Raw genomic sequence first — 23,757 nt, forward strand, 5'->3', positions numbered from 1 at the left:
GCCTCTATTGGAGGTGCCACTTAAAAGACATGCCAGACTTAAACCTATGTGATGCTTGCCTGGGTCATTTCTTTCCCCTTTATTATGTGGATTGTCAAATTGTTGATGGAAATGCTTGATTGAGATAGTGCCCGGTTACAGTATCCACTCAATATCTACCTAGCATCTTGCAATGGAAACTATAAGAACCAAGCTTAGGTCTTTGGGGTAGGCTGAGGCCCAATATAATCATATACCAGTGTCAGTTTCTCGATCTCTTCTCCTCTCTCCACCACGAAATGCCTAGTATGGAACCTTGTTCCCCCAATCTCAAACCCAAATTCTGGATTCGTCATCTTATTAAGGTCTATATTTTCCGTCATCATATGAATTTTTGTCTCCTTCTCAAATCTTCTAGCTAAGGAGTCATCGATCTCGTTGAATTCCTTGGCGGTCACCAGACGCATCCGCACGCATGGTTTCCCATACGGTGGGACCGCGAACTTGTCGCCCTCGACGTTGAACACCCGCTGCAGCCTCTGTGACAATTCCGAGACTATGCTTAACCTCCACAGAGTCCCCTGGCTCCTCTGTAAACTGCTGGGCTGGATCTCGATGACAGTAGCCGTGAAGACATGGACAGACAGCCCAACGGGCCTGACGCACTTCCTCATCGAATACAAGCCGCCGCTAGGCCTGCCAAGCAGCAGCGTTCTACAGCGGTGTCTATTAGGATATTATACAATACCGAAATAGAGGTAGACTTATGGGGGGAATTACCATGCCGTATTGGTTATTGAGGTTCTTGAGTGTGACATTTGCTAGAGTAGCCATATTCTTAAATGAGAGATTTTTCCAGCTGGTAAATGTTTCTTTGCTTTCAAATAAAGCTTTAATACTGAATAAAACTGCTAGAGAGCACCGGCTCACTGCTATAACCCATTTTCCTAAAATGGCCATTGCCAATATGCACTGTTAGACTTCCAAGCTACAAGAGCATTCGGGCATCTTACAACCTCCGAAGCATCTAGAACCCCCCAAGCTGTCCATATTTCCTTGGTAGGTCGGGACTTTTCAACTTTTCTACTCGCTTATCAGTAGCTTCGGGCTGTATAATTTCATTTTCCATTTTAGTCTTCTTACGTCAGTTACTTCTACAAACCTGGAGACACCGCTGAAAAGCCATTTTTAGAAACTTGCCAGCAGTATTTGCTGCGAGAGTAGTACTATTATTTCTCGCAGTCTCCGCTGGGTCTCAATGAGGAATAGGAATTGGACAATGGGGTCGGGGGATTCTCTAGAGAGGAGCAGTAGAGCAGGAAGCAGTTTCGTCACCAATAGAAGTCTATGTACGCATTCACTGCACTACCTCGAAGTGTGCACTGTGCAGCAAACTTTCCAGGCTCAATGATCTGTACGGTGATTAGCTAGTGGTCTTGATCTGAGATACAAGAGAATATTTGCTAAATTTTTTTCCCAACATATTAGATTGATTAGAGTTGGGTGCTTTTGGTTTTATGAGCGGGTAGGGCAACCCTATTAGGGTCGTCTGCTGCAGCTAAAGCGTAGGCCTCAAGAAGCAGAGCCGTCTGAGACTATTCAAGACTAAAAGGATTAAAAGGAGTCATAAATCTCTCCAATTGTACGTAGATATTTGTGCTGGTACTTGGGTCTATTTATTGTATTAGGAGTAGGCTATCAGTTCGTAGGGTTTTGTAAACCCTCCGAGCCTGTCTCATCCAACAACCCTCCGGCTACTATATCCAACCAATATTCGGTGCAGGATCCCAGAAAACATACGAAATGGAATAGAAGATATTGTCGAGCTCTCTGCAATCCAAGGTTTAAATAAAAGGGAGAGAATCTGAAAATCGCTTGTGTCTAGATGCTCAATCTACCAACATCGACTTGAATCTTTACCTACTGCCTACTAATTTAACATAATGTCTCAACAGGACGCGGCAGCGGCGACTCTAAACATGGATTCTGTGGACAAACTGGAAGAAGTGGCGTCAAAAGAGACTCTTCAGCAGACTCGGAAGGGGCTGCGATTCTGGGCCATAATGGTCGTCCTCGCTTTGACGAGCCTTCTGACTTCTTTGGAAGCAACGGTCACCTCGACGGTTTTACCGGTCATCGTCGCTGATTTGGGCGGAGGCGACAATTACATCTGGGTTGCCAATGCATACTTTTTAACCATGGCTGCTCTTCAACCTATGTTTGGGCAACTCGCTAACGTATTCGGTCGGAGGTGGCCTATCATTTTGTCGACGGTCGCTTTCGTCTTTGCGAGTGGTATATGTGGGGGGTGAGTCTACTATTATCAACTTGTAGTACCTTATTCGATGAACATGAGCAAATGCTGACGATAGGGCTACCTAATATAGAGCCTCAAACATGGCCATGATGATCGCCGGCCGAGCTATACAGGGTGTTGGAGGGTCCGGCGTCGGTGTCCTTTGCGAGATCATAATATGCGACTTGGTGCCCCTCCGCGAGAGAGGTTTGTACATGGCCATCGTGTTTGGCATGGTCTCTCTGGGAGCGGCACTTGGCCCCTTGTTCGGCGGGCTTATTGTTAGCTATAGCAACTGGCGTTGGGCCTTTTACATGGCTTTGCCAATCGGCGGTCCCGCACTGGTGCTGTTGGTTGTCTTCCTGCACGTCAAATACGACAAATCAATGACCCTAGCTACCAAGCTTTCCAGCCTTGACTGGCTGGGCAATGCCGTCTTCATCGGCGCTTCAACCTCGGTGCTTATCGCTCTCAGCTGGGCAGGTGGCGAGTATCCATGGTCTTCGTATAAGGTCCTTGTGCCACTGATAATCGGCATGGTCAGCCTGGTAGGCTTCGTTGCGCTCGAAGCGACTCCCTTCACCGCCAACCCAATGATGCCCCTTCACCTCTTTGCCAACCGCATCACAGCGGCCGTTTTCCTCCTCACCTTCCTCCACGGTCTTGTCACCATGTGGGCCTTCTACTTCCTCCCTGTCTACTTCCAGGGCGTTCTCAACGCAACCCCCTACCGATCCGGCATCATGCTCCTGCCCACAATCCTCTCTCTGGTCCCCGGCGCCATCATCGGCGGTGTCCTGCTCACAAAGCTCGGTCGCTACAAGCCTATTCTGTTCGTTGCCTTTGCCCTCATTGTAGTTGGCTTCGGCCTCTTCTCGCTCCTCGACCAGAACTCCTCCACGGGCGCCTGGGTCGCCTTCCAGATCATTGAGTCCTTCGGCGCCGGCCTCGCCTTGCCCGTATTGCTCCCCGCCCTTTTGGCCCCCATGACAGACAAGGACACCGCCGTTGCCACAGGCACTTGGGCCTTTATGCGTAGCTTCGGTGTCACCTGGGGCGTTGCCATTGCTGGTACAATCTTCAGCAACCGCGCTGCCCAGCTCGCTGGCTCGGGTGCCATTGGCAGCAACGCCACTGTCACTGCCCAGTTCATGGCGGGTGGCGCGTACCAGGATGCCACCGCGAATTTCCTCGACTCGCTCTCGCCGCAGACACGCGCCCAGGTCGTTGCGGTTCAAAGTATCGCGCTGCAGCGCTCGTGGCAGGTTGCTATCGCCTTTGGTGGGCTGGGGGTCATCGCTGCTGCAGTGGTCAAGGAGGTGCCACTTAGAAAAGAACTTGATAGTGACTTTGGCATAACGGAGAAAGACAACTCCAATGACGAGATGGCAGAGACCACTGAGAAGGGGGCGCCCAGCGGCCACACCGTGATATCTACCTAGGTACAGAATAAGACACAGGTTTCAGAGGTCGAAACGGGCAGATACAGTACCAATAGAGACGGCAGGAGCACCTACCTAGCATTGTCCAGTGCATGTCATGAAATATCTTTCTTTTGTTCTGATAGAGGTAGTTAGTTTTAAGCTAGCTCAACCTACAGTAATTAACTTACACTGTTCATGACTAAGTATGTAGCCTTTAAAAATATCACTTCCTTTTAATCCCTTACATGCAAGCCCCCTAGAACTCCCTGCTAGGAATAGCGACAATCTATTCCTAATCATCAAAATATGCTACTGAGTTCTTAATATTCTCTCGTATCGACTCCACATACGACTTATTACCTCCTTGTGATTTAACATCCTGCTGTTCCATGACAATACGGAACAACTGTGCTCGATCTCCATTAGCAAATAACCCTTTGATCGACTGCGAAGCAGTCACCTCGCTCGAGAGGCAATATGCCGCTGGTAGTCCCATGCAACGCTCCAGAGCTTTGATCTGGTTCTGGATGACATCGACTATTCCCATGGCATACACCTTTACTGGTATGTCCTGCAGTGAAGAGATGCCCCCGATACGGAACACCTCTTTGACCTTGATCGACTTGATAACTTCGGACGGCATTTGACAGAAGCAGTGGTAAACGCCATGGAATAGGGAATCGTAAAGCTTCATCAGCGCGAGGTAGCTCGAGAGTACCAAGAGTGTTGTTTCCGTGCTGAGGGACTTGGTTCGAGTAATCCAGGGAGCTGCGTTTGGTTGGACGAGCTCACTACGGGTAGATGAGTCTGAGGTGGCATGCTGAGTCGCTGTCGCCAAACTCTGGATAATATCGATAAACTCTTTAGTGCACATGAGAACTACTGCGACAGGATTTTCAGTATCCATGCTCATGGAATCCTTCTCTTTACAGTCTTCCACAACGTTGCGGGGTTCTGAGAAAAAGGCACCCATGGTCGTGACGTGTTGTTCCATCTTCTCTTGGAACCGCATCAGCAAACTCACTGCACTCAGGCATTGGACGGGACTACTCTGGTCTGACAGGGATTCAGATGAATAAAGAAATGAATCAACATCAAGTATGTTATTGAAAGCCTGGCCCGTATACATCATGTCAAGGGTATCAGATGCGCTTAGTAGCTCCTGCTGCTGTGATGGCTTCCTCGACTGCTGTACCTGTGTGGGGATGCTTTTCAACACAGGATTTTCGTCTGTCAATGAACAGTCAAAGAAATTTGTACTGGCGGACGTTGTCCAGAAATCTGAGTGGCCAACTCCTCCGAGACCATCTAGCGGATTCAATGATGCGGTATCTGCCCCGGACCATCCTATAGGCATGTTCATGTTCACCGAAATGGGCTCCTCCACCGGAGGTGTCTGCAACTCGACATGGTTGCCGTCTCGCTGCGTCGGCCAGGACACAGGCGAAGCGCTGTCGTCAGCAGAGGTCATGGCCAGGTTTCTAGGTGTAGTGCCATCAATGAGACGCGCCTTTCGCGGTCTTCCAGGGTAGCCAGGGGAACCGGTCACGCATCGCGCGCCGACGTGGATACAGCGCGCACATGGCGCGGTGCTGTCTTCGGCACGCGGGCATCGGACTCGTTTCGCTCTGCACAGGTCGCAGGCGGATCGCTTTGCCGACCTTGGCATATTCATGTGATGGGGAGGTGGTAGGTATTTAAAGAGACTAGTTACATGCTTAAGGAGACATGACTGATTGGTTTTTAGGCCGGTGGGTGATGCGGCACGTTGGTTGTCAGTTGAAAAGTACGAGACAAAGACCTCGGAGGGTTTTGGCTCGCCTATAGTACTCGTACTGAGGACGCCCGTCCTGAGGAGTTGGGCAGGAGATGAATGGGATAATAAGCAAATTAGACTTTATGAAGCAAGTAAAGGACAGATGAAACTTGATGATATTCTAGATATTAGATCTTGAGTCTCTACTATGTAGAGAGCTCCGTCTACCTACGAAGTTAAATAGTACCTGTTAGCTGTCGGAATATTTGGCACTAAGCATTTTGGGAATAGGTTCAAATTACCCAAAATCACGTTCAACCGCGCCAACAATTGAACGGTCATTCATGACTATCTCATCAGGAGAAAACATTCGCGTAGGAGACGGATCTCTATCTATCTCTTCATTGGACGAATACCTAAATAATCAAAGAAACGGATTTAAAATTGGTTTGTTGGTGGAATTTAGAAAATAAGCGGAAGGAACCTGTACTTCATATAGGAAGTTGATACGTGCGTCCCGATTTTTACTGCGTACACCCGAACTAATTTTTTTTTGAGCCTACCTGTAAATCAATTTTCTTAGTAAAATACTAACAAATTTGGTTGCTTTTTGACCTCCTATAGAAATTTTTAATTCCTCGATTTTGCAGCGATTAAGATGCACATAATAAATTTATGAAAGATCAAAAATTCATTGCCAAATCAAAATCATAAATTAGATTAGGGTGCACATATCAATTCTAATTTAAAGCCAATTTACCTAACATAAAAATAAAATTTTTTTTTATAATATTCTAGATAACTGTCTAAGCCTCATCCTCAGTCTTATCCTTAGATTGAAGCATATCTAAAGATTTCAAAGCCTCATATTAATACTTTTCTGAAATTAAGTGTATCAGAACCTTAGTATTATAACTAACTACAAGGGCAAACTATTATTAACATTATAAAACATGCTTCTTAGTGCGGTGGAATTCCAATCAAAGTAAGACCTTATTAACTCGAATTCACTAGTATTTTCCTTAGTATTAAGCGATTCCGAAGTCGGTCATATCGCACGCTTTCAATCTAACACCAGATTTACCACTATATCGATATTTGGAAATAGCGTACTGCCGCTTCTAATAACGCTAGCAATTAGGACATTTTTGCAACACCAAGAAACATTGATTTTAGCGTTTTAGATAGTTCAATATAAAGTTAAGTTGATTTATGCTCCCCCGCCCCCAGGGCAGACAAAATCATGATTCCATTTGGCCCCGTAGTGGCGTATATTAGACTCATTTGACAGGTTAATATGGAATGTTCCTATTTAGGCAACCCATCGGTAGGGCAATACGCCAGACATGTAATAACTTACCTGGCAGCATGATTGGCTTATTTATTGAATAGCTTTCTTTAACAAGATTGGACCTATTATATGCAGTTTAGCCCCAAAGCTATTTAAGAACTTGGAGCTTAATATACGCTAGTGCCTGACCCCTTTTATATAAAACAAACGCTGGTAACAATGTCTCTCTTACAATTTTATTAGTATCAAACAGGGCTTAAATAGGGACTGCTTTTAACCATATAATTCATGTCAAAATAACTGTACTTACGGAATCTCTTTACCGTGTCCTCCAATCTAAAAAGGTCATGGATTAAGCTCTATAGATTTAGGCGAGGGCTAAAACAGAATCAATTGGTCTATGCGCAACTAATCTAGACGCTAGGCCGAAAATCACACGTTATTAAAGTACTTGTGCCAATAACAATGGGAGGTGTACGGAGTGGAGTACATGCTGCTTTAATTATTTTTATTTTATGGTATCAATTGATATTTATTTATAACTTTTGCTGTAAAATCTCCACTATTTTTACTAACTTAATTGTTGAAGTTACTCAAACGCGTCAAGATGTCTCGTTCCTTGTACTGCAAGATGCGAATTAACACCTCAAATGCGGTCTTGACTATGTAAATTAAAGGCTTATGACCTTAGCTATATAAATGATTCATCAGAAACAATGAAACATTGGATATAAGCAACCATCAAGGCGGATATATGGTATTAGGAAAGTATACGAATGGTTTTCTGTTTTCGGCTTAGTCTTAATTTCCGGTCTTATCAATACTGGTGCAATATAACCAGTAATATCGCAAAATACTGTAGATCTATGTTTCCTAGCTGTGTTACGGAGCACTCAGCCGTAAAAGCTCTGCTAGGGATAATACAGCACTTCAAGGGGGGGGAATAAGTATAAATGTCTGCAAGTCCATTGTATAGGATAGCACTATAATTTTATTTTATCATAAACTTTCCTTGACTATAACGCTGTGCTTACTCACAATCCATTCATTAGATGATTTTCAACCTTTAGGTCAAAAAAAAACATCTTTGGTCGTCTTCATAATAAAATGAAATCTTTCACAAACAGGTTGATCGTTACTTTATTGATTGCTGGGTCTTGGGCTGCTGATCTTGATGTAAGCTCATTTACACCTAAGACTTTTCTCATCATTACTAATGATTGAACGGTTTAAGAGACGGCAAGATGCGAGTGCTACGGCTTCCGCCGATGTAACTACCATCACAGGCAGTGGCCAAGGAAACGGTGGTCCTACCGAAATAACGAATGGCGCAAACAATGGCCAAGGTGACACTACTACCTCAATCACATCGGATAGCAATGCCACACAATCTTCTTCAGCACAAGCTACTTCAGCAAGCAGTGGAGCAGCTAAGGGTATGGCGATAGAGCTAGCTACCATGCCATTGTTAGCTGGCGGTGTTCTAGCAGCGGCTGCTAATGCGGTTCTCCTTCTATAAGGAATAAGGAAGTGATGTGGAGGAATATGTGTTTCCTTCGGTATATTGAAAACTTCTGCAGCCTGTGTCTGTGTCTGTGTCTGTTAGCGTGAATGGATATGTGGCCTTGGCAATAACCCATCAGTCCAGTCTCTCAAGGAGATGTATGATACCACTTGGTGTCCTTTACAAAGCGAACGTGTTACGTTTGGTCGAAGAGAGGTGATCATTTATGAGATCTATCGAAGGAACCATGAGGATGGGAAAGGATTGAATGTAGTAATTTAAGAACTAGAGCTAGTACGTGTACGGGGAAGGCTCTGTCTATGGCCTGTATCAACTGCTGCGAAAGGGGAAGGCAAAGGAACAGAGTATATAGCAATGAATATTTCCAATATTTCTAAATGCAGACATATATGAGTTTCTTCCAATCCAATATTTCTCGCTACGGACTATACATGAGGGTGAGATTCTATGTAATTGGGAATATGACGTTAGAGATAACCGTCGAGGTCATAGAATCAAATTCTGCTCCCCATATAACTGCGGGAATTGGGGGCCAGAGCCATAGGGCTAGACCTATCGAGGCAGGGGAGATGCACCACCAATCACCGCGTGGTCCTGATCATGATCCAATCAGGGGGAACAGTTGACCGCTACGTGGAATTTAGTGCGCGGCGGCTGCAGGAAAAAATAGTTTAGCAAGCGCTCATTTTTAGGGCGAGTTTTTTTGGCTATTGTTTTATGGCCACTCACTTTGTGTAGATTATTGCCGCATCCTCTACCCAGGAAAGATTAGGGTAAGAATTAGAAAGGATTAAGGGTAGGGTAGGGAGGATTAACGAACTTTGGAATGATATTTTAGGGAGAGTTAAACTGAGTTGTGCGTGTATATAAGCCTTGTAGGGAGGTAGCTATAATTAGTGAGTAGGGGCTGAAATTATTTAGGCTTCTTGGCGCGCTAAATTCCAAATAACTACGTCAAGTGCAAGTCCATTCAACAACAACAACGATTTTATCGAGAAGCAACTTTACATCATCGTTCATTCGATGCTTTCCAATAGCGGCTTGGCAGAGGATTTGCATAAGGTAGACGGGTAGGTAATTGGGCCGCAATCATACCGATTAACTATGTTCACGCCAAGAACTCATAGTCTCATTGCGCGGAGCCCCTTAAGCGTTGTTGTCTTCAATTTATGATCCTTTGAAGGCGAAAAGAGGTACTGGCCCCATCTTGGTTCTGAACCGGTCTGGCGTGGGAGACTATAAGAGGTTAAGCAAATCTCTCTGCAGCTTCCGATGCAGTGTCTTCCTTAGGAATGACAACCTTGCACATAACAACCTGGCATGATGGATTTTTGGAGAAGGGAAGTAGGAGATGATGGATGTGAGCTAGTTGGAGAGGAAATGGCTGCCTTGGTGGGCAATGGGGTTCGTATACACTTACAATAATGAACGCCGATACATTGTCCATGCTAATTATAAGTAGATTCTCGTGGGTTTCGCCGGCCAAGCCGCTTTATCCTTAGGTCTATCTGCGTGGGTGTTCTTCCTAACCACCCACGGCAACATAGATGTCGTGCATCCAGAAGGCTCTGTTCAGCGTGAGATCGAGCGCAAGCGCTTGGACTTTGTTTCTAGTATTTTAATGATCGGGTCTGATATCCAATTGACGCTGGGGATAGCATATATGATCACCGTCTTCTCGCAGGTACAACTGATAGATACATACCACTTACACCTCGTCTTCGACATTGTTAGCTTCGTCGGAGTATCTAACACCGCCGCCCTCGTCTGTTGGAGATTCTGCCGTGCTAAGATCGACTCACCGGATACGAAACGTCCTTCCGGGCGTCATTCTAAGCGCATCACCGATTTTATGTCCTATTTCCGCGGTCACTACCGAGCCACTTTCCTCTATATCGCCTTATACCTTGCCCTTACCATTCTCCTCTGCATCCGACTCAATGACTGGGCTCCTAATAAGGAACCTGGCCGTTGCTACCATACGCACTTGGTCACCAACATAACAGCCTCACATCCCGCGAGCGATCAGATTTACGTGGCTGTTACTAGCTCTTGGCTTATAGTTGTTACCATTGCTGGCGTGTTCGGTGGAGTTAGGAGGAGACGTGGGATTCTGCTGTTCTCCTCATTACACTTCCCCTTGCACCTCTACATGGCGATTGCACTTCGGAAGGCAAATGATGGCAAGCTTGATGGCGACAATAAGCAGGAGAATGATTGGGACTTTGGCCAGACGACGGCGGTTGTCCTTCTAGGGGTTGCCATCGTGGAACTGCTCAGCAAGGGAAAAGAGTACTATGACTTTGAGAAGCATGCGGCTAAGAATGGGAAGTCCCGCCATGCAAGTGACCGGTCGCTCCAGGAAGCTGAGGATGGTAATTCGACTGGCTATCTCCTTGATACCCTCCCTAGCTATGGACACACTCCTGAAGAGAGGCTCCCTGTTACCAAGGGATAGTCTGCAAGTTGAAAATATAGATACGCACTGCGTTGGAAACATGTCTCTTTGAGATAATAAACAGTGAAGCACAAGGAGGCTCTGTAACGAGGTGATGAAGGATTCAAGCCTAGCAGTGAGCGAAAGCCCTCTGTGATCTCTCTACTGAAGCCAGGAATGTCCGCTGGCAGTCTGGCTAAGCAGACGGATCGAGGTAGTACAGAGTATCCGATGATAGAGGGTCGAACGCAACCGGGATACTGTGGAGCAAATGCTGGAGGCAAGTGAAATAGCCAAATATTCATAACCCATCTTCAAAACCCTAATGATCAACACTGAACCAATTTTTAAACCCGGTCGGGCTGTCTAACTTGAAATGAACTACAGGCTATGTTTGTGTAGGATATCGAATGGTCAGATATGATATTCTTCTACTTCTTCTTCAAATTACTTTTCAAAAACAGCGTACGCTCATGTAAAAAAGCAAAAAAGTCATAAGAAAGGACAATTGGGCCTCTCTCCCCCAAATAATTGATTCAAATCCCCGTGCTTGACCGTTCGCTTCACCGCTACGGACATTCTTACCTGTCTCTTTAATAATGGTAAGGACCTCCTCATATGATAGCGAGGGTCTCACGGTGACTAGAACACTCTTGTGCTCGAGACTGACATCTAAAGTTTTGAGGTCTATTTATCGCGCCTGCTAGTTAACTCAAATCGCTACAAGAGAGAAATACTAGGAACTAATTTATCTGACCATCGACACCGCTGATAGCATCTTCAATAGTCCTGGAACAGCCACTGCATCGCATCTGGACACCGAACTTGTATTGATTTTGGGCCATTCCGAAAAGCCTATCTCGGAGTCGCCAGCGGAGGAAGAAGAATTTGAGAGGATCCTGACATGGTACCTTCTAAAACCGTACCGTCTGCCATTTATATCATTTGTAAAATCGTAGAATATTCTATACAACTTTTTGGGCACACATGATCTATATGAGGTGATTTTGCCATAGGTCGGGTGGCTCCGCTCTGGTGATAATCTCGGCAGCCCCGAAACGCCGAAGCATGACTGTGCGCGGTTATTGCGCTCTACGTTTAAACCGACTCGTTTTTCTTAGTACGTCCCTTGCAACCTTTAGGAAACTTTGCTAATATTGAAATCCATGCTCGACATGAATCGACTATACTCTTTCCCTCGGCAGATGTCCAACAGTCTCGCCGTTCGGCTAATCTCCTTGAATCGCTGTGCCTTTTCCGGGACTAGCCCGGGATCGTCCTGCCATTCTAGCCAGAACAAACAGCCAAACTTAAGCTCAGGGTCTGGCAAACAAAATGAGATGCTAAAAAATGCTTCCAGTATAACACTACCTTCGTCAAGTAATAGGTCGATGCTAAGCCTACCTTTTTGGACCTGCCGCTCGACGTGGAGGAGGTCTGGGCTCAATACCTTGCGTTGCTTGGTAGGCTGTACGATTGGGGACTTCTCTGCACTCTGGATGCTGCAATCCTATTATCCCGAGCTTGGCATGAATACAATCATGGTCTTGTCGAGTAAGTCTGCATAATCGTTGATACAAATTCTTACCGATGCTAAAGTCTGAGTGAAGTGGTCTCTGGTATCACAACCTCGATCATGCTCGAGACAGTATTGCTTCGCAGGGGTCCAGATAATATGTCTTGGAAAAGGGCAGCCCAGACAGCAATGGGCATGAGTATGGTTTCCATGGTGGCGATGGAGCTGGCAGAGAACGCAGTTGACTATCACCTCACCGGCGGTGTGGTGGCATTTGAGGATCCCAAATTCTGGATCGCAGCCTTGTTGTCCGTGACGGCGGGCTTTCTGGCTCCTTTACCATATAACTATGCGCGTCTGAGAAAATACGGAAGGACGTGTCATTGATCTGTGGCAAGAGGGGTGATACATCATGTTTGATATAGTTACAAGATTAGGCGTCCTCAAACCAAAATATATCAAAACTTTCAGCCCCTGAGTCATCGGTAAATTGTGCCAGTGATTTCGTGCAAATATATACTAATGACTTTTTCCAACAATAAATCAATTCATAACTCACTGACTCTATATTTCATTTTGTTGTCTTGAAGCTGCCTGTAATATGGGTCATTAGAGCGTCTACAAATATCTAGTTGTCAATTTGTCAAGCTTGATCAAATCGAGAATGGCGGAGTTAATTAGAGCAGGAGCGACATGAGTACTCTTCTCAATCACGCTAATTGGCATATAGATTGGGTAAAAGGGTTAGTTAATAGAAGCGAGAGTTTCGCAACTCTTCTGAATGTCATCGTCTCGTATTGATAGAGAATCCTGACAGCCAACAAAGTATTTAGGTATAAAGAAAAGGAGAGGAAATTAATTCCTATGGGTACTTAGAAGATCCGGGCAGATTGCCAACCCAACACATTCTAAGCTATTATCGGGGCCGAGACCTCACCAACTCGGACCGTCCACCTGTAGCTCCCGTTGTGTCATTTACGTCATATTGACTAACATTGCGGCGTCCAACACGCACAGCTACCCATTAACATATATTTTATGTGTTAAGTAGGAGGTCCAATTATCCTTGTTAATTTATTGTAATTATCGTGATCCAAGAAGATTAAATAAAGAAGGACCCTGGAACAGCAGCAGCAGTTGGTAAATAATTTGGCAACGGAATCAGTTATTCTATACCACATTAATCCCGTAAGATTTGGAATTTCTGTAATATTCCTGGCTCTTCAGACACGTTGTCTGGGTCGGGATCTAATTTAATCTCTGTTGTCTAGACATCTTCATTTCATGGGTGGCAAATTAACTTACATGACCCCACCTTATGAACACCTTAGGTTTCCTTAGATCTGGATCGATGGAGAAGCTTCAGGTGCTGGTTTGTAGGCTGTCCCGCGGATAATGTATTTATTGCTCTGTCATGACAGAGGTATAAAACACACATACAAGTATTTTGCTCGAAATGCTCATTTACATTGATAGCTTTTACTTGTTGGATGGCTTTGATCGTGAGCTACGTGTTTCCATAACTTTGGTAACTCTAGCTAACCAAGAGTAGAAGCCGCTCGTCCATGGTTACCTGGAGCTCGGTGGCGGGTAGTGGAGGAGTGCACGTACACCCGGGGTCATCGAAATGAATATAATAGACTTAAGTATCAGTGGCAAAATTGATCATTGCTTTAGGCATACTCAGCCCGAGTCCTCTCTCTGACTAGTCATAATTTTGATGAATCAATCTTTTACTTTATGAGTTAAATCTCTCATTGTGGGAATGATCCCATCTCGTCTTATCGTTAGATGCTTATAGCATGATTTCTGCATGGATTACCTCGATGAAAGAGCTCTAACCTCTGTTGTGGCATTTTCTAAACCAAATGCTTCATCGCAACAATCCAGACGCTGAAGCACAACTCGGCCCTCTGTGGCTTGGAGTGCAATGCCTGTAATGACAATGGTAACTAAATCGCCTTTCATCACAGAGGCTTGGGTAGAATATGGACTCAGCATCACTGTTGTTCTTATACGGGTATTTGCAAGGTGGAAGTTAATGGGATTCAAAGGATTCGGTGGTGATGACTACCTCTGCATACTGGCTGCTTTATTCTGGACGGTGAGTACAGCTGTAGAGAATAAGATGAGAGTTGCTAATTTGTACGTACAGTCGGAGATAGTCATAGTCTACCTTGTCGGTAAGATATCCATGCCCCTTCCTAGGATGCAAAGTCTGTTTTGAGACTTATCCCCTTCTAGGTCGAGTCTATGGCAGTAACACTGGATGGACGTCTCAGGAGCGGTCCAATTTCAGTGAAGCTGAAATTAAAAGAATGGCGACCGGCTCAAAATTGGTCATAGTAGGGTGGTTTATGTACGTTAGTATAATATGGTCATTGAAGGGGTCGGTATTATTTTACTATGAACGCCTCACGTAAGTCAGAATATGCTTGTTATGGTTGGGGCTTGTCCGTTAAACAACGTCTGGCACAGATCTGGCATCTTTCAACGAAAGACAGTGAGGCTATCCGCTATTGTCTGTTGCCTTTCTTATGTGGTCGTCGTTTTCACGATTGCCTTTCACTGTCAGCCATTTCATTTGAATTGGCAGGTCAATCCGGATCCTGGTAGTAAGTAAGGGCCTGGTGAAGAGAGAGCTTAGTCTGACATTCTTTTAGGAGAGTGCTCGATGCACTACAGTGCCTATCCTGTTGTCGCTGCTTTCAATATATTGTATGCTACGTCAGCGTTTGTTTTATCACACAGTGGACAAGTTGGCCATGACAAGGTTGCGTCATACTAACTGATCCCTAGCACCGACATGATTATCATCGCTATACCCATTCCGATACTTATCAAACTGAGAATCAAGCTGATAAGGTGAAGTCTTAACATGGCCCTCGTTAAATCGCAAAAACGGAATGCTAATATTCAAGTACTTAGAAAACTAACAATTGGCGCTCTACTATGCTCAGGTATCTTCATTATGGTCTCTGCCTTGCTGCGATGTGTTCTCTCCTTAGTGAATATCAAGAACATCAACGTGGCGGCAATTTGGGCAGCGAGGGAATCAGTTGAGTTTATATCAGTTATAGACAGCTCTGACCTCCTAAGTAATTATCTTCTAGTTCGTCGCCTTTGTTGCGGTCAACGCACCTATAATTAAACCTCTATTCAACACGTCAACTTGGGTCAGCGCCTCTAGGCTCACGGATTCCAGCCACCAGCATACACCTTCAACCAATACGAACAAAAAAAAGCAGCCTCCGTCTACACGGGACGAACAGTACGAACTGGGATATGTCAATTCTGCCAGTCAACCACCACAATACGGGTATACAAGTGATGTATCAAACAGTTTCGCACAGGCCGTCGGTGATAGTGTAAGAGTTACGACTGATTATCAAGTCACTCATATCGAACGCGTCTGAAGGACTGTTAGGTCCCGGACTCACTCTGGCTCGAAATAAGGTGTCTGATTGGATTGGTTTTGAGTACCTATCTCTGGTCGATCAGATCGTTAGCTTGGTGGCTCAGATGGATGCAATGACGGTGAATTACGTGCTCAAAATGTTTAGAATACAGCCTAGGAATGACGAAGTTCGTTCTACTGCACTTGTTAACGTCTGAATTGATAGCACTTTTAGCATTTGTTTGAGAAAGGCGACCTAATTGCTACATGCTGATCTGCCCAATTTCAAAGACCTTATCGGATTAATGCCCCGGGACCGAGTGACTTGACGCTGAGAAACACGACAATGGCGCATTTTATTGAATAGTGGATGGAGCGTGGCACAATATTATGGCTTTTTGGACCATTTACGAGTGAGATGTGATGATTGTTGTAGGATCCTGAAGCTGACCGAATGCTGTCACCCTTTAATACGTACAGAATAAGTCCTTTCTCTGACGGCGGATGATATTTACTCCCACCAGATTTCGCATCAAATCTTCATATATTTAGGTGCTCGAGGGCTGCCGGATATTGGATGACAGTAGTAGAATTTGTGTTCCCGTACATAGTCAGCAATCTGCGAGGCCACCTTCAGTGCCGGACCAGTTGTGACTTAATTCAATTTCATCCTATTAGTTTTTGTGGAACTAAGACCGAGTGAGCCTTCGGCCATCCAGGGCCGAAGGTTGCGTACGCACGAAACCAGATGCCACCACAAATTCCTCACAAGTAAGGCTGCTTTTTCCAGTAATCTATCAGACTGCTAACTTTATTCCACGACAAGAATGAGAGGATATGTTGAGATACAGTTTTCATGTCGGCGAAGCTCATAAGGATATGTGAACGATCGACCACAAACGCGGCAGAAATGCATGATTGGCGCTTTTCGGAACCATTGTAACAATCTGCAGGAGATCGCGAGAACGTCTCTCCACAGGAAATCAGAGGATTAATTGGTGGCGGACTCCTTCTTGGGAATGTTACATTTAATAATAAGAAGGGCTCACAGGCAGCCCATAAAGTGACCAGAAAACGGGTTGCCCAGGGTAATATATTGTACAGTACAGCCCACTATCTCACCTATAATTAACTGTGCCATCCTTTGCACCAACTGTTCCCGCTTTTAGAGCGGTTAGTGCAAAGAGTGGCACGGTTATCTATGTATCGATTGAGATGTAGATGTATTGTGTTGTGAAGATCGATTTAAGCCCGTTGCAGCGTAGCGTGATTTGTCATCAACGATTGATCTTCCAGAACCATCGTCCATATCGAATTATCATTCCTCTTTCATTTCACACGTTGATCCAATAAGACCACAATAATGACCGAAGCTTCCTCAACATCCCGAAACAATAAATCCTCATCAACTCGTCAAAAGGCGTGCAGTGCCTGCACCAAAGCCAAACGGCGGTGCGACTTGCGTCACCCCGCCTGTCGCCGATGCGTTGTGAAAGGAATCGAATGCTTCTACTCTTCAACGCGACTCCATGATCGTTCCAGCAATCAATCTCAGGCCCTGGGAGCAGACCAGACAGCTGTTTCGCTGAGGCGGCCTGTAGACGATGTTTTTCTTGATTCTGTAAATTTCGCTTTACCCTCGCCAATGGCGTCGGTCACAAGCTCGTATTCTGATCCATATGACGCAATCGCAAGCCCGAATCAATTCTTCTTGTCGCCGCAGTCGTGGCTCGTAGTGAAATTCACCAGAGCAGCGCCGCGCGAAGACTATAGGGTTCCGGATATGCAACACAGCATCCAACAGATTCTGCGCTGGCTCAAGGAGTGGGTTAGGGATGGAAGCACGATGTTCATCCACAAGCAACTGTATCAAGACCACTTACCGAAGTGTATTCAAGACGCATACATGGCCTGTGCGACTTATTTCTCCAGTACAGATAATAATAGAGGCATGGTGATGCGAATTCTAGAGGAGAGAGTATCGATGCTTCTAGACGAGCAAGCCGCACAAGCCGAATTGTTCGAATTACCTCATCTAGAGGACGGCAGCAGCAGCAGCAATACTAGTGGCATACCTGTATTCGGCGTATCTGAGCATTTAGCTCGCGTCCAAGCCCTGCTGGTATATCAGGTTCTCCGGCTATTCTCGCCCGACGACCAACAGCGCGAAAAGGCCGAGGACGTGATTCCGACGTTAAAGCTGTGGAGTATGCAAATGCTCGAATGTGCCTTGCTATCGAGCGAGTATGTCCGCTCCGCGCCTAAACAGCTTACCAGTATTCACGAAGCGCCGTTCGAAAAGAAACGGCAGTCAGAATGGCAGGCGTGGATTCTCGCTGAAAGTGTGCGACGTACGTGGCTTGTTGCAGGACATGCGCAGTGCATTTATAGTCTTTTACAATACGGTATTTCGCTATGCCCTGGGGGGTTGATGTTTACGACGCGCGCGGGACTGTGGGAAGCAGAGTCGGCGGCGGAATGGTGGGAGAGAAGTCGACAGAAGGATGTGTTGTTTTTACAGAGTCTGGAGACGGAGAAGCACTTGTTAGAGCACAATAAACCTGAAGAGATTGATGATTTTGGACAGTTTATTGTAAAGATTATCGCGAAACGGAAGAATGTTGAGAGTTGGTTGTCGAGGAAGTCTTTGTAGTATCGGTTGATTTGTGTATCTGGTGGAGTACGCGGGGTTCAATTTGGTGGGCGTTTTCAAATTAAAGGATAAGGTCACCTTTCCTTGTTGAAGTGACGATGTATTGATGTATAATGAACAAATGAATTTAAACCTGCAATAATGTATAAAACAACCTTTGAGCTAATTGTATTCAAATTCAAAACAATTGTAAATATTATCCCATTTACGAGAGCCATTCAAATTAACATGCCACTGAACTTCACATAATAGATCACTTCATTACACCCTGAAAATTAGCAACCACAATTTGCACAAGTCAAAAAAGTTGCACCAAACCAAATATGACAGCCGTTGGGATTGTCCACAACTAGCCTAGACCCCTGTGATCCTTCAGAAGGTCGACTACTGGCCGTCACGAAGTTGGGTCGGATAGAATTTCACAGGTTCGACCCACTATAAGCCTCGATCATGAGGATAATGACGAGCATTGGTCATTCTGATTTTCTGATGAATACAATCGCTTTTTATAAAAGATGAAAAGGGATGTAATTTACGGGGCAACTCTCATATCACAGCGTCGTGGCTTGTGTTTACCGTCGTAGAGCATCTATCAGGCAGCCAGACACTCGCTAGGGAGTTCTATATTTTCCACGGCCGCGAAGAGTCTGATACAGTAACATAAAGTAACGCAAAAGCAAAAATAAACCGATAGATTGAAGGCACGGGTCATGGCCACTATCAATGCGTTGCGCATCTGATGCTAATGATTGCTCGGCCTCAGCGGTATAACAGTTATTGATGCAGCTGCGTGTACGGCCGACACGTAGGAACGTATTTGCACATATAGCCGAAACAATCAGTGATGAAAATGGGATCGGTTTCGTTTTGCCCGAAAGCAATTGACCTCGCTGGAGATACAGGCGCGGTACTGTGCTGCTCAACAATATGGGTTGTCGCCCGGTTACAGGCTGGCAAAACTATCACCGCTTGCTACCTGGCTCTTAAACGCGATTCGCAGCTTATCAATCCATACCTCTACCCAGAGGGTCTAATCCAGCTTGTCGTCCTCGTGTTGTGGTCGATGTAATAAGCCCACCCTTTGTCGTCCTTGTGCCTCTCCCAACCGCCTGGAAGATAACCGTACTCATCCTCAAATGGGGTCATATTAGCTCTGGCAACTGCTCGACGCGCTGGTATATTTGGCAGATTAGTAGAAAAATGGAGGAAAATCTTCGCATGAACTGCTTTCCCCTGCTCGTCTGTCTCGAGTTCATGGGTAACCAACTCTATTACAGTAGTTAGTAGGCTGGACATTAGGGACAATGTGACTATACGAGGACCGAGGTTTATCGTACGTACCATCACCGCCCATTATTAAATCTATGACATCGCCAACCCGGATTGTCACGAGACCTAGAAAACCCTGGTTTTGCTTCTTGGATTTCTTCTGATCGAAGACTTGCACAGTCAGGGCACTATCTGGTTCTACTTTGCTGTGGGAAGTTAATACTGGTTGCGTTGCAGGAGGGTACAATAACAGTGTAGAGGAGGTCGAATTGCGTACAGGTCAAACCTCTCATTCCAATACGGATTCACGGTTCCGTATCTGACGCTGGTCCTATGCGTTTCTTCCCCATTAACCGTCACTACAGCGAAGGGATCAGGTCCTACAGAGTACAATTAGCGAGCTCAGCACAGTTCATTCACAGTCAACAGCTCACGAAATATATGTCTCTTGTGAAGTCCATGGGTACCAATAACTATGTCAACTGTTAGCTAAATCAATTAGAATCAAGGCGATGCGTACTCGTGAGTCTGAGATTTGGATGGCCTTTGGTTTTGTCGTCGTTCCCCTGCTCACTAGACCCTAGCCGAATGTCTTCCAAATTCCTCGCTAATTCACCTTCCATAGATTGTTCCCGCTTAAGGGGCAAGGGGGAAGGGGCTGTTATCGGTGTAGTGGTTGAAAGAGGCGGCGGCTGCTGTTTTTCGGTGCCATCATACGTGTTTGACCAGGCATTAGACGGCGACGTGCTCCATGTTGTTAACTTCGTCAGCGAGGCTATATCCATGTTATCCCTTTTCGTTGTCAGTACAGTGTCTCGGAATGGGGTTGAGGACTTTGTGTGCTCACCCCTGATGCACAGTCGCGTGTTCCGAAAGCCAGTCATGAGCGAGGACGTGTTCAATCGTCAATCGTCGTTCAGGAAGTTCCGCCATTGTTCCCAGCACAAAGTTCATGCAGAAACCACTCGAGGTTCCCAATGGTCGAAGGGGGAACTGGATCCTGTGGTCCCGAGCATAGTCTAGCAGGTGCTTGATTGTCCGGAAAGGAGGAGAGCATGTACGCAGACAGAATGCCACAGCTCCAAGCGCCCACACATCGACAGCTGCTGTATAGTGAGGTGACAGGTTGTCGTACAGCTCGGGTGCCATATAGCCAGGGGATCCGATATAGTGCGTGCCAAGAGCAGTGCCATCTGTCTTTTTCGCGATTCCGAAGTCGGCGAGTTTGACATGCCAGTTAGGACCTGGAGAGGAAACTAGGATATTCTTTAGGCATGTTAGTGACATTCGTGTCACCAGTGGCTTTCGGGGGCAGGCGTACCGAGGGTTTGACGTCCCGATGAACGAAATTCTTACGGTGCATGTACTGTAGCGCCTGGGCAACTTGAGTTACAATTGACGCCGCTTCAGGCTCTGGAAAGGGGGCAGTTATGAAGCTTTGAAGGTCGCCATGCTCGATAAACTCCATCGCGATATAGAGATGTTCAGAGTCGTCGAACCAGCCGAGGAATTGGACTAAATGCCGCTTGTACTGCGACATGGTTAGTCCGCCGCCGGCCTTGGGCACTCTTTGCACCACCTACCTCAGCCGCAGAAAAGGTGTCAAGGGCATCGAGCTCCCGCTGTGACATCTCCAAGAATTTGGTTTGTCGCTTGTGAAGGTGTTTTACAGCGCGAACCCCGTTTTGCGAAGGTCCCGACGTGCAGCGCTCCTGCCAGACATCACCGAAAGAACCACTACCTAGACGTTTAACGGGGTGCCAGGACTCGTCGCCGGTCGACCCCTGGTGGCACCGGTCCCCATTATCATCGTAGGTGGTTTGCAGCCTCCAGTTACACAGGGGCCAGTTCATGAACTGCTCCATGGATCATTAATTGGGTTACCAGCGGCAGACACGTTAGAGTGCGGGCCCACAATGCAACCGACGAGAGAGGAGAGATTATGTCAGAAAAAATATGCGACTATAATAGTTACCACTAGGAATCCTTACTAAACAAGGGTTGCGCCCTTTTCGGTATGGTGGTTAAAAATCCAACAAATTATTACCGTATTGCAGTTCATGGAGTGGCAATTTTGAACGATTGTGACTCTCACCAGACCAGCGATACCGTTGTCGGCGCTTGTTCTGATGTTACTAGTTACTTCCACCCGCTCTGTTGGACGCAATCTCAAGCCTCACCTGCAGACAAGTAAAGGCCCGCTCACAGGCTTCTTGCCCGTAGTGGTAACCGAGCATCATGGACCCATTTGCAATAATCACCGTCGTGAAGACATGCTACACGTACGTTCAGTATTCCGATCTCTAAATTAGCATGGTTAGCCCTGACTCTGCCAGAATCGGTGTCCAAATTCTTGACATATGTTCCAACTGGAGGCATGCAGAGACTGAGGTACAAAAGCGTGTAATCGTTGTCGAGTCCTGCTGGAATCGCACGAAAAGTCAGGTGGACTTTATGGTCCGCATCACATCTATCATGGATCCGGACCAGTGCCGTGTCATGGACGAGCTCTTGAAACAGCTCTTGCTCAGTCTTTCCCTTGCTAAGAATACTCTTGAGGGAGTGACTCAAAAGACCTCGTCGGTTCGGTCGAGCATTCGCCATTTCGGATTCAAGTCTAAGGCGGCTTGGGTGTTTAAGAAGGAGGCACTTGACAGTGTTGTATCTGAGCTTGAGGCGTGGCAGCGCCGCTTTGACCCATCGTGGTTTCTTCTCATGAAAATCGCGAGCCCTATCTTGGAAAGTGAACTAGCAAAGGCAACGGCCGCGGATGAAAGGGTGCATGAACCTGCAAATGCTGCTAAGAATCCACTAGCTCTTGCCGCTGGACTGCGAAAGGTTCTCTCACCATCCCTTGAACAAACGAGATCGCTTTTCCTTCCGGAGGTGCAGATGGAATGGGTGGACATACCCTTCTCAAATGTTAAAGCAGGCAGGCGACAGGACGGGGACAACAAGTGGTATATTGTCGACACCATTGAGCTTGGGCAGGCAACCCGAGTACGCGAGATTGCGCGAGACGTGCGTGTCCTTGCGGCTAAGCTTTCTCAAGCTGATCCCCTGGCCTTCAGTCTGCTCAACTGCAAAGGAGTTATCCCAATTACTAGGCAGCACGTATCACCTGCACTACCACAGCCAGATAAAACCCTAGCCTCTCATTCCGCGCCGCCTTGTCCCCATTCACACTCCCCAGGTCAAAAGGACTACTCCCATTTCCAGCTTGTCTTTCGGATACCCCGGGGAATGGAGGTATTGCAGTCCCTAAGACAACTGCTTCTTCACTCAGACGTTAACATATCACTATCCCGCAAAATCCACGTGGCGCGTGAAATAAGCAAAGCTGTCAACTACGTGCATACGTTCTCATTCGTGCATAAGAACGTACGACCAGAATCAGTACTCTGCTTCGAGGACGCACGGTCTACGTCTAACTACGCCTTCCTTGTCGGATTCGATGCCTTTCGCGCTGCGGATGCTGGCACAATGATGGGAGGGGACATGAGCTGGGCTCGCAATGTCTACCGTCACCCCGACCGACAGGGCATGGACCCGTCCGAGAAGTATAGCATGCAGCACGATATTTACAGTCTCGGAGTCTGTCTACTCGAAATTGGCCTCTGGGAGTCTTTCGTCGAATATGTAGACGAGCCTGGACCTAACTGCGGTCTCCAGTCCAAGTTTGGCAAAACCTATTACGACTTTCTTGCTTGGAGTCAGAAAAAAGGCCAGATATCCTCTTTCGATGGTCTGGCGATCCTGCTCAAGGATTACCTAGTGGAACAGGCATCCACGAGACTGGCACCGCGCATGGGTGATAAATATGCACATGTGGTGGTTTCGTGCTTGACGTGTCTGGATGACGATAATGAAGATTTCGCAGGGCTGGAGGCAATGGGTGACGATCGTATCGGGGTGCAGTTCATCGACAAGATCATGAAGACCCTGGACAAAATTTCACTGTGAAGATGATACAGGGAGACGAGATGCCTGAGCACTGATAAGGGTCAATTATTTACATGCAGGGATTATATAACAGAGCACATGGTGATCATAAATTTTTAAATATTAGAAAACTGGCAGGAAATCCTAACTACTCCCTCCACTTCTACTAGTTGCTTCACCATTTAAGTCACTGCAGTGTTTAAAAATTTACTATTATCATGCTTATGTTGTTAAATAATTCTTGCAGGCGTAATACTTGGCTTGGCCGAAAC

At 46.2% G+C, this 23,757-nt stretch overlaps 11 protein-coding genes across 11 annotated transcripts; 7 read left to right on the plus strand and 4 right to left on the minus strand.

Annotated features, from left to right (window-relative positions):
- Positions 1-194: 194 nt before the first annotated feature.
- Positions 195-813, minus strand: BGW36DRAFT_355288 (uncharacterized protein; the record flags this gene model as incomplete). Its single annotated transcript, XM_046213628.1, has 2 exons — positions 195-693; positions 728-813. The coding sequence occupies 2 exons, from the start codon at positions 811-813 to the stop codon at positions 195-197; spliced, it is 585 nt and encodes a 194-aa protein (XP_046076909.1).
- A 1,127-nt stretch (positions 814-1,940) lies between these two features.
- BGW36DRAFT_334934 (major facilitator superfamily domain-containing protein) lies at positions 1,941-3,717 on the plus strand (the record flags this gene model as incomplete). The annotated part of the gene is made up of 2 exons (XM_046212920.1): positions 1,941-2,287; positions 2,367-3,717. The coding sequence occupies exons 1-2, from the start codon at positions 1,959-1,961 to the stop codon at positions 3,715-3,717; spliced, it is 1,680 nt and encodes a 559-aa protein (XP_046076910.1). The 5' UTR covers positions 1,941-1,958.
- Positions 3,718-3,827: 110 nt separating this feature from the next.
- Positions 3,828-5,647, minus strand: BGW36DRAFT_370188 (uncharacterized protein; the record flags this gene model as incomplete). Its single annotated transcript, XM_046215218.1, has 1 exon — positions 3,828-5,647. A coding segment is annotated over exon 1 (1,379 nt), but the record flags the coding sequence as incomplete, so codon positions are not given.
- Positions 5,648-7,853: 2,206 nt separating this feature from the next.
- Positions 7,854-8,265, plus strand: BGW36DRAFT_355291 (uncharacterized protein; the record flags this gene model as incomplete). Its single annotated transcript, XM_046213629.1, has 2 exons — positions 7,854-7,922; positions 7,981-8,265. 2 exons carry the CDS (start codon positions 7,854-7,856, stop codon positions 8,263-8,265), a joined length of 354 nt encoding a protein of 117 aa, XP_046076912.1.
- Positions 8,266-9,651: 1,386 nt separating this feature from the next.
- BGW36DRAFT_289063 (uncharacterized protein) lies at positions 9,652-10,729 on the plus strand (the record flags this gene model as incomplete). The annotated part of the gene is made up of 2 exons (XM_046210631.1): positions 9,652-9,675; positions 9,734-10,729. 2 exons carry the CDS (start codon positions 9,652-9,654, stop codon positions 10,727-10,729), a joined length of 1,020 nt encoding a protein of 339 aa, XP_046076913.1.
- A 216-nt stretch (positions 10,730-10,945) lies between these two features.
- On the minus strand, positions 10,946-11,694 carry BGW36DRAFT_93552 (uncharacterized protein). The gene is made up of 2 exons (XM_046222709.1): positions 11,466-11,694; positions 10,946-11,395 (listed from the first exon to the last, which is right to left on the minus strand). The coding sequence occupies exons 1-2, from the start codon at positions 11,551-11,553 to the stop codon at positions 11,163-11,165; spliced, it is 321 nt and encodes a 106-aa protein (XP_046076914.1). The 5' UTR covers positions 11,554-11,694; the 3' UTR covers positions 10,946-11,162.
- Positions 11,695-11,696: 2 nt separating this feature from the next.
- On the plus strand, positions 11,697-13,085 carry BGW36DRAFT_370200 (uncharacterized protein). The gene is made up of 2 exons (XM_046215219.1): positions 11,697-12,262; positions 12,319-13,085. Exons 1-2 carry the CDS (start codon positions 11,875-11,877, stop codon positions 12,609-12,611), a joined length of 681 nt encoding a protein of 226 aa, XP_046076915.1. The 5' UTR covers positions 11,697-11,874; the 3' UTR covers positions 12,612-13,085.
- Positions 13,086-14,169: 1,084 nt separating this feature from the next.
- BGW36DRAFT_423441 (uncharacterized protein) lies at positions 14,170-15,640 on the plus strand (the record flags this gene model as incomplete). The annotated part of the gene is made up of 8 exons (XM_046219834.1): positions 14,170-14,328; positions 14,380-14,407; positions 14,469-14,643; positions 14,703-14,839; positions 14,888-14,957; positions 15,024-15,089; positions 15,153-15,282; positions 15,338-15,640. 8 exons carry the CDS (start codon positions 14,170-14,172, stop codon positions 15,638-15,640), a joined length of 1,068 nt encoding a protein of 355 aa, XP_046076916.1.
- A 1,383-nt stretch (positions 15,641-17,023) lies between these two features.
- On the plus strand, positions 17,024-18,259 carry BGW36DRAFT_273895 (uncharacterized protein; the record flags this gene model as incomplete). The annotated part of the gene is made up of 1 exon (XM_046210170.1): positions 17,024-18,259. A coding segment is annotated over one exon (1,236 nt), but the record flags the coding sequence as incomplete, so codon positions are not given.
- Positions 18,260-19,443: 1,184 nt separating this feature from the next.
- BGW36DRAFT_93575 (kinase-like domain-containing protein) lies at positions 19,444-21,518 on the minus strand. The gene is made up of 8 exons (XM_046222710.1): positions 21,127-21,518; positions 20,865-21,074; positions 20,391-20,809; positions 20,064-20,335; positions 19,978-20,016; positions 19,821-19,923; positions 19,616-19,714; positions 19,444-19,542 (listed from the first exon to the last, which is right to left on the minus strand). Exons 1-7 carry the CDS (start codon positions 21,406-21,408, stop codon positions 19,618-19,620), a joined length of 1,422 nt encoding a protein of 473 aa, XP_046076918.1. The 5' UTR covers positions 21,409-21,518; the 3' UTR covers positions 19,444-19,542; positions 19,616-19,617.
- A 31-nt stretch (positions 21,519-21,549) lies between these two features.
- BGW36DRAFT_414266 (uncharacterized protein) lies at positions 21,550-23,703 on the plus strand. Its single transcript, XM_046219283.1, has 2 exons — positions 21,550-21,825; positions 21,880-23,703. Exons 1-2 carry the CDS (start codon positions 21,782-21,784, stop codon positions 23,504-23,506), a joined length of 1,671 nt encoding a protein of 556 aa, XP_046076919.1. The 5' UTR covers positions 21,550-21,781; the 3' UTR covers positions 23,507-23,703.
- The last annotated feature ends 54 nt before the right edge of the window (positions 23,704-23,757 follow it).

Source organism: Talaromyces proteolyticus (genome assembly GCF_021365285.1).
Source record: "Talaromyces proteolyticus strain PMI_201 chromosome Unknown BGW36scaffold_2, whole genome shotgun sequence".
Taxonomy (NCBI): Eukaryota; Fungi; Ascomycota; class Eurotiomycetes; order Eurotiales; family Trichocomaceae; genus Talaromyces; species Talaromyces proteolyticus.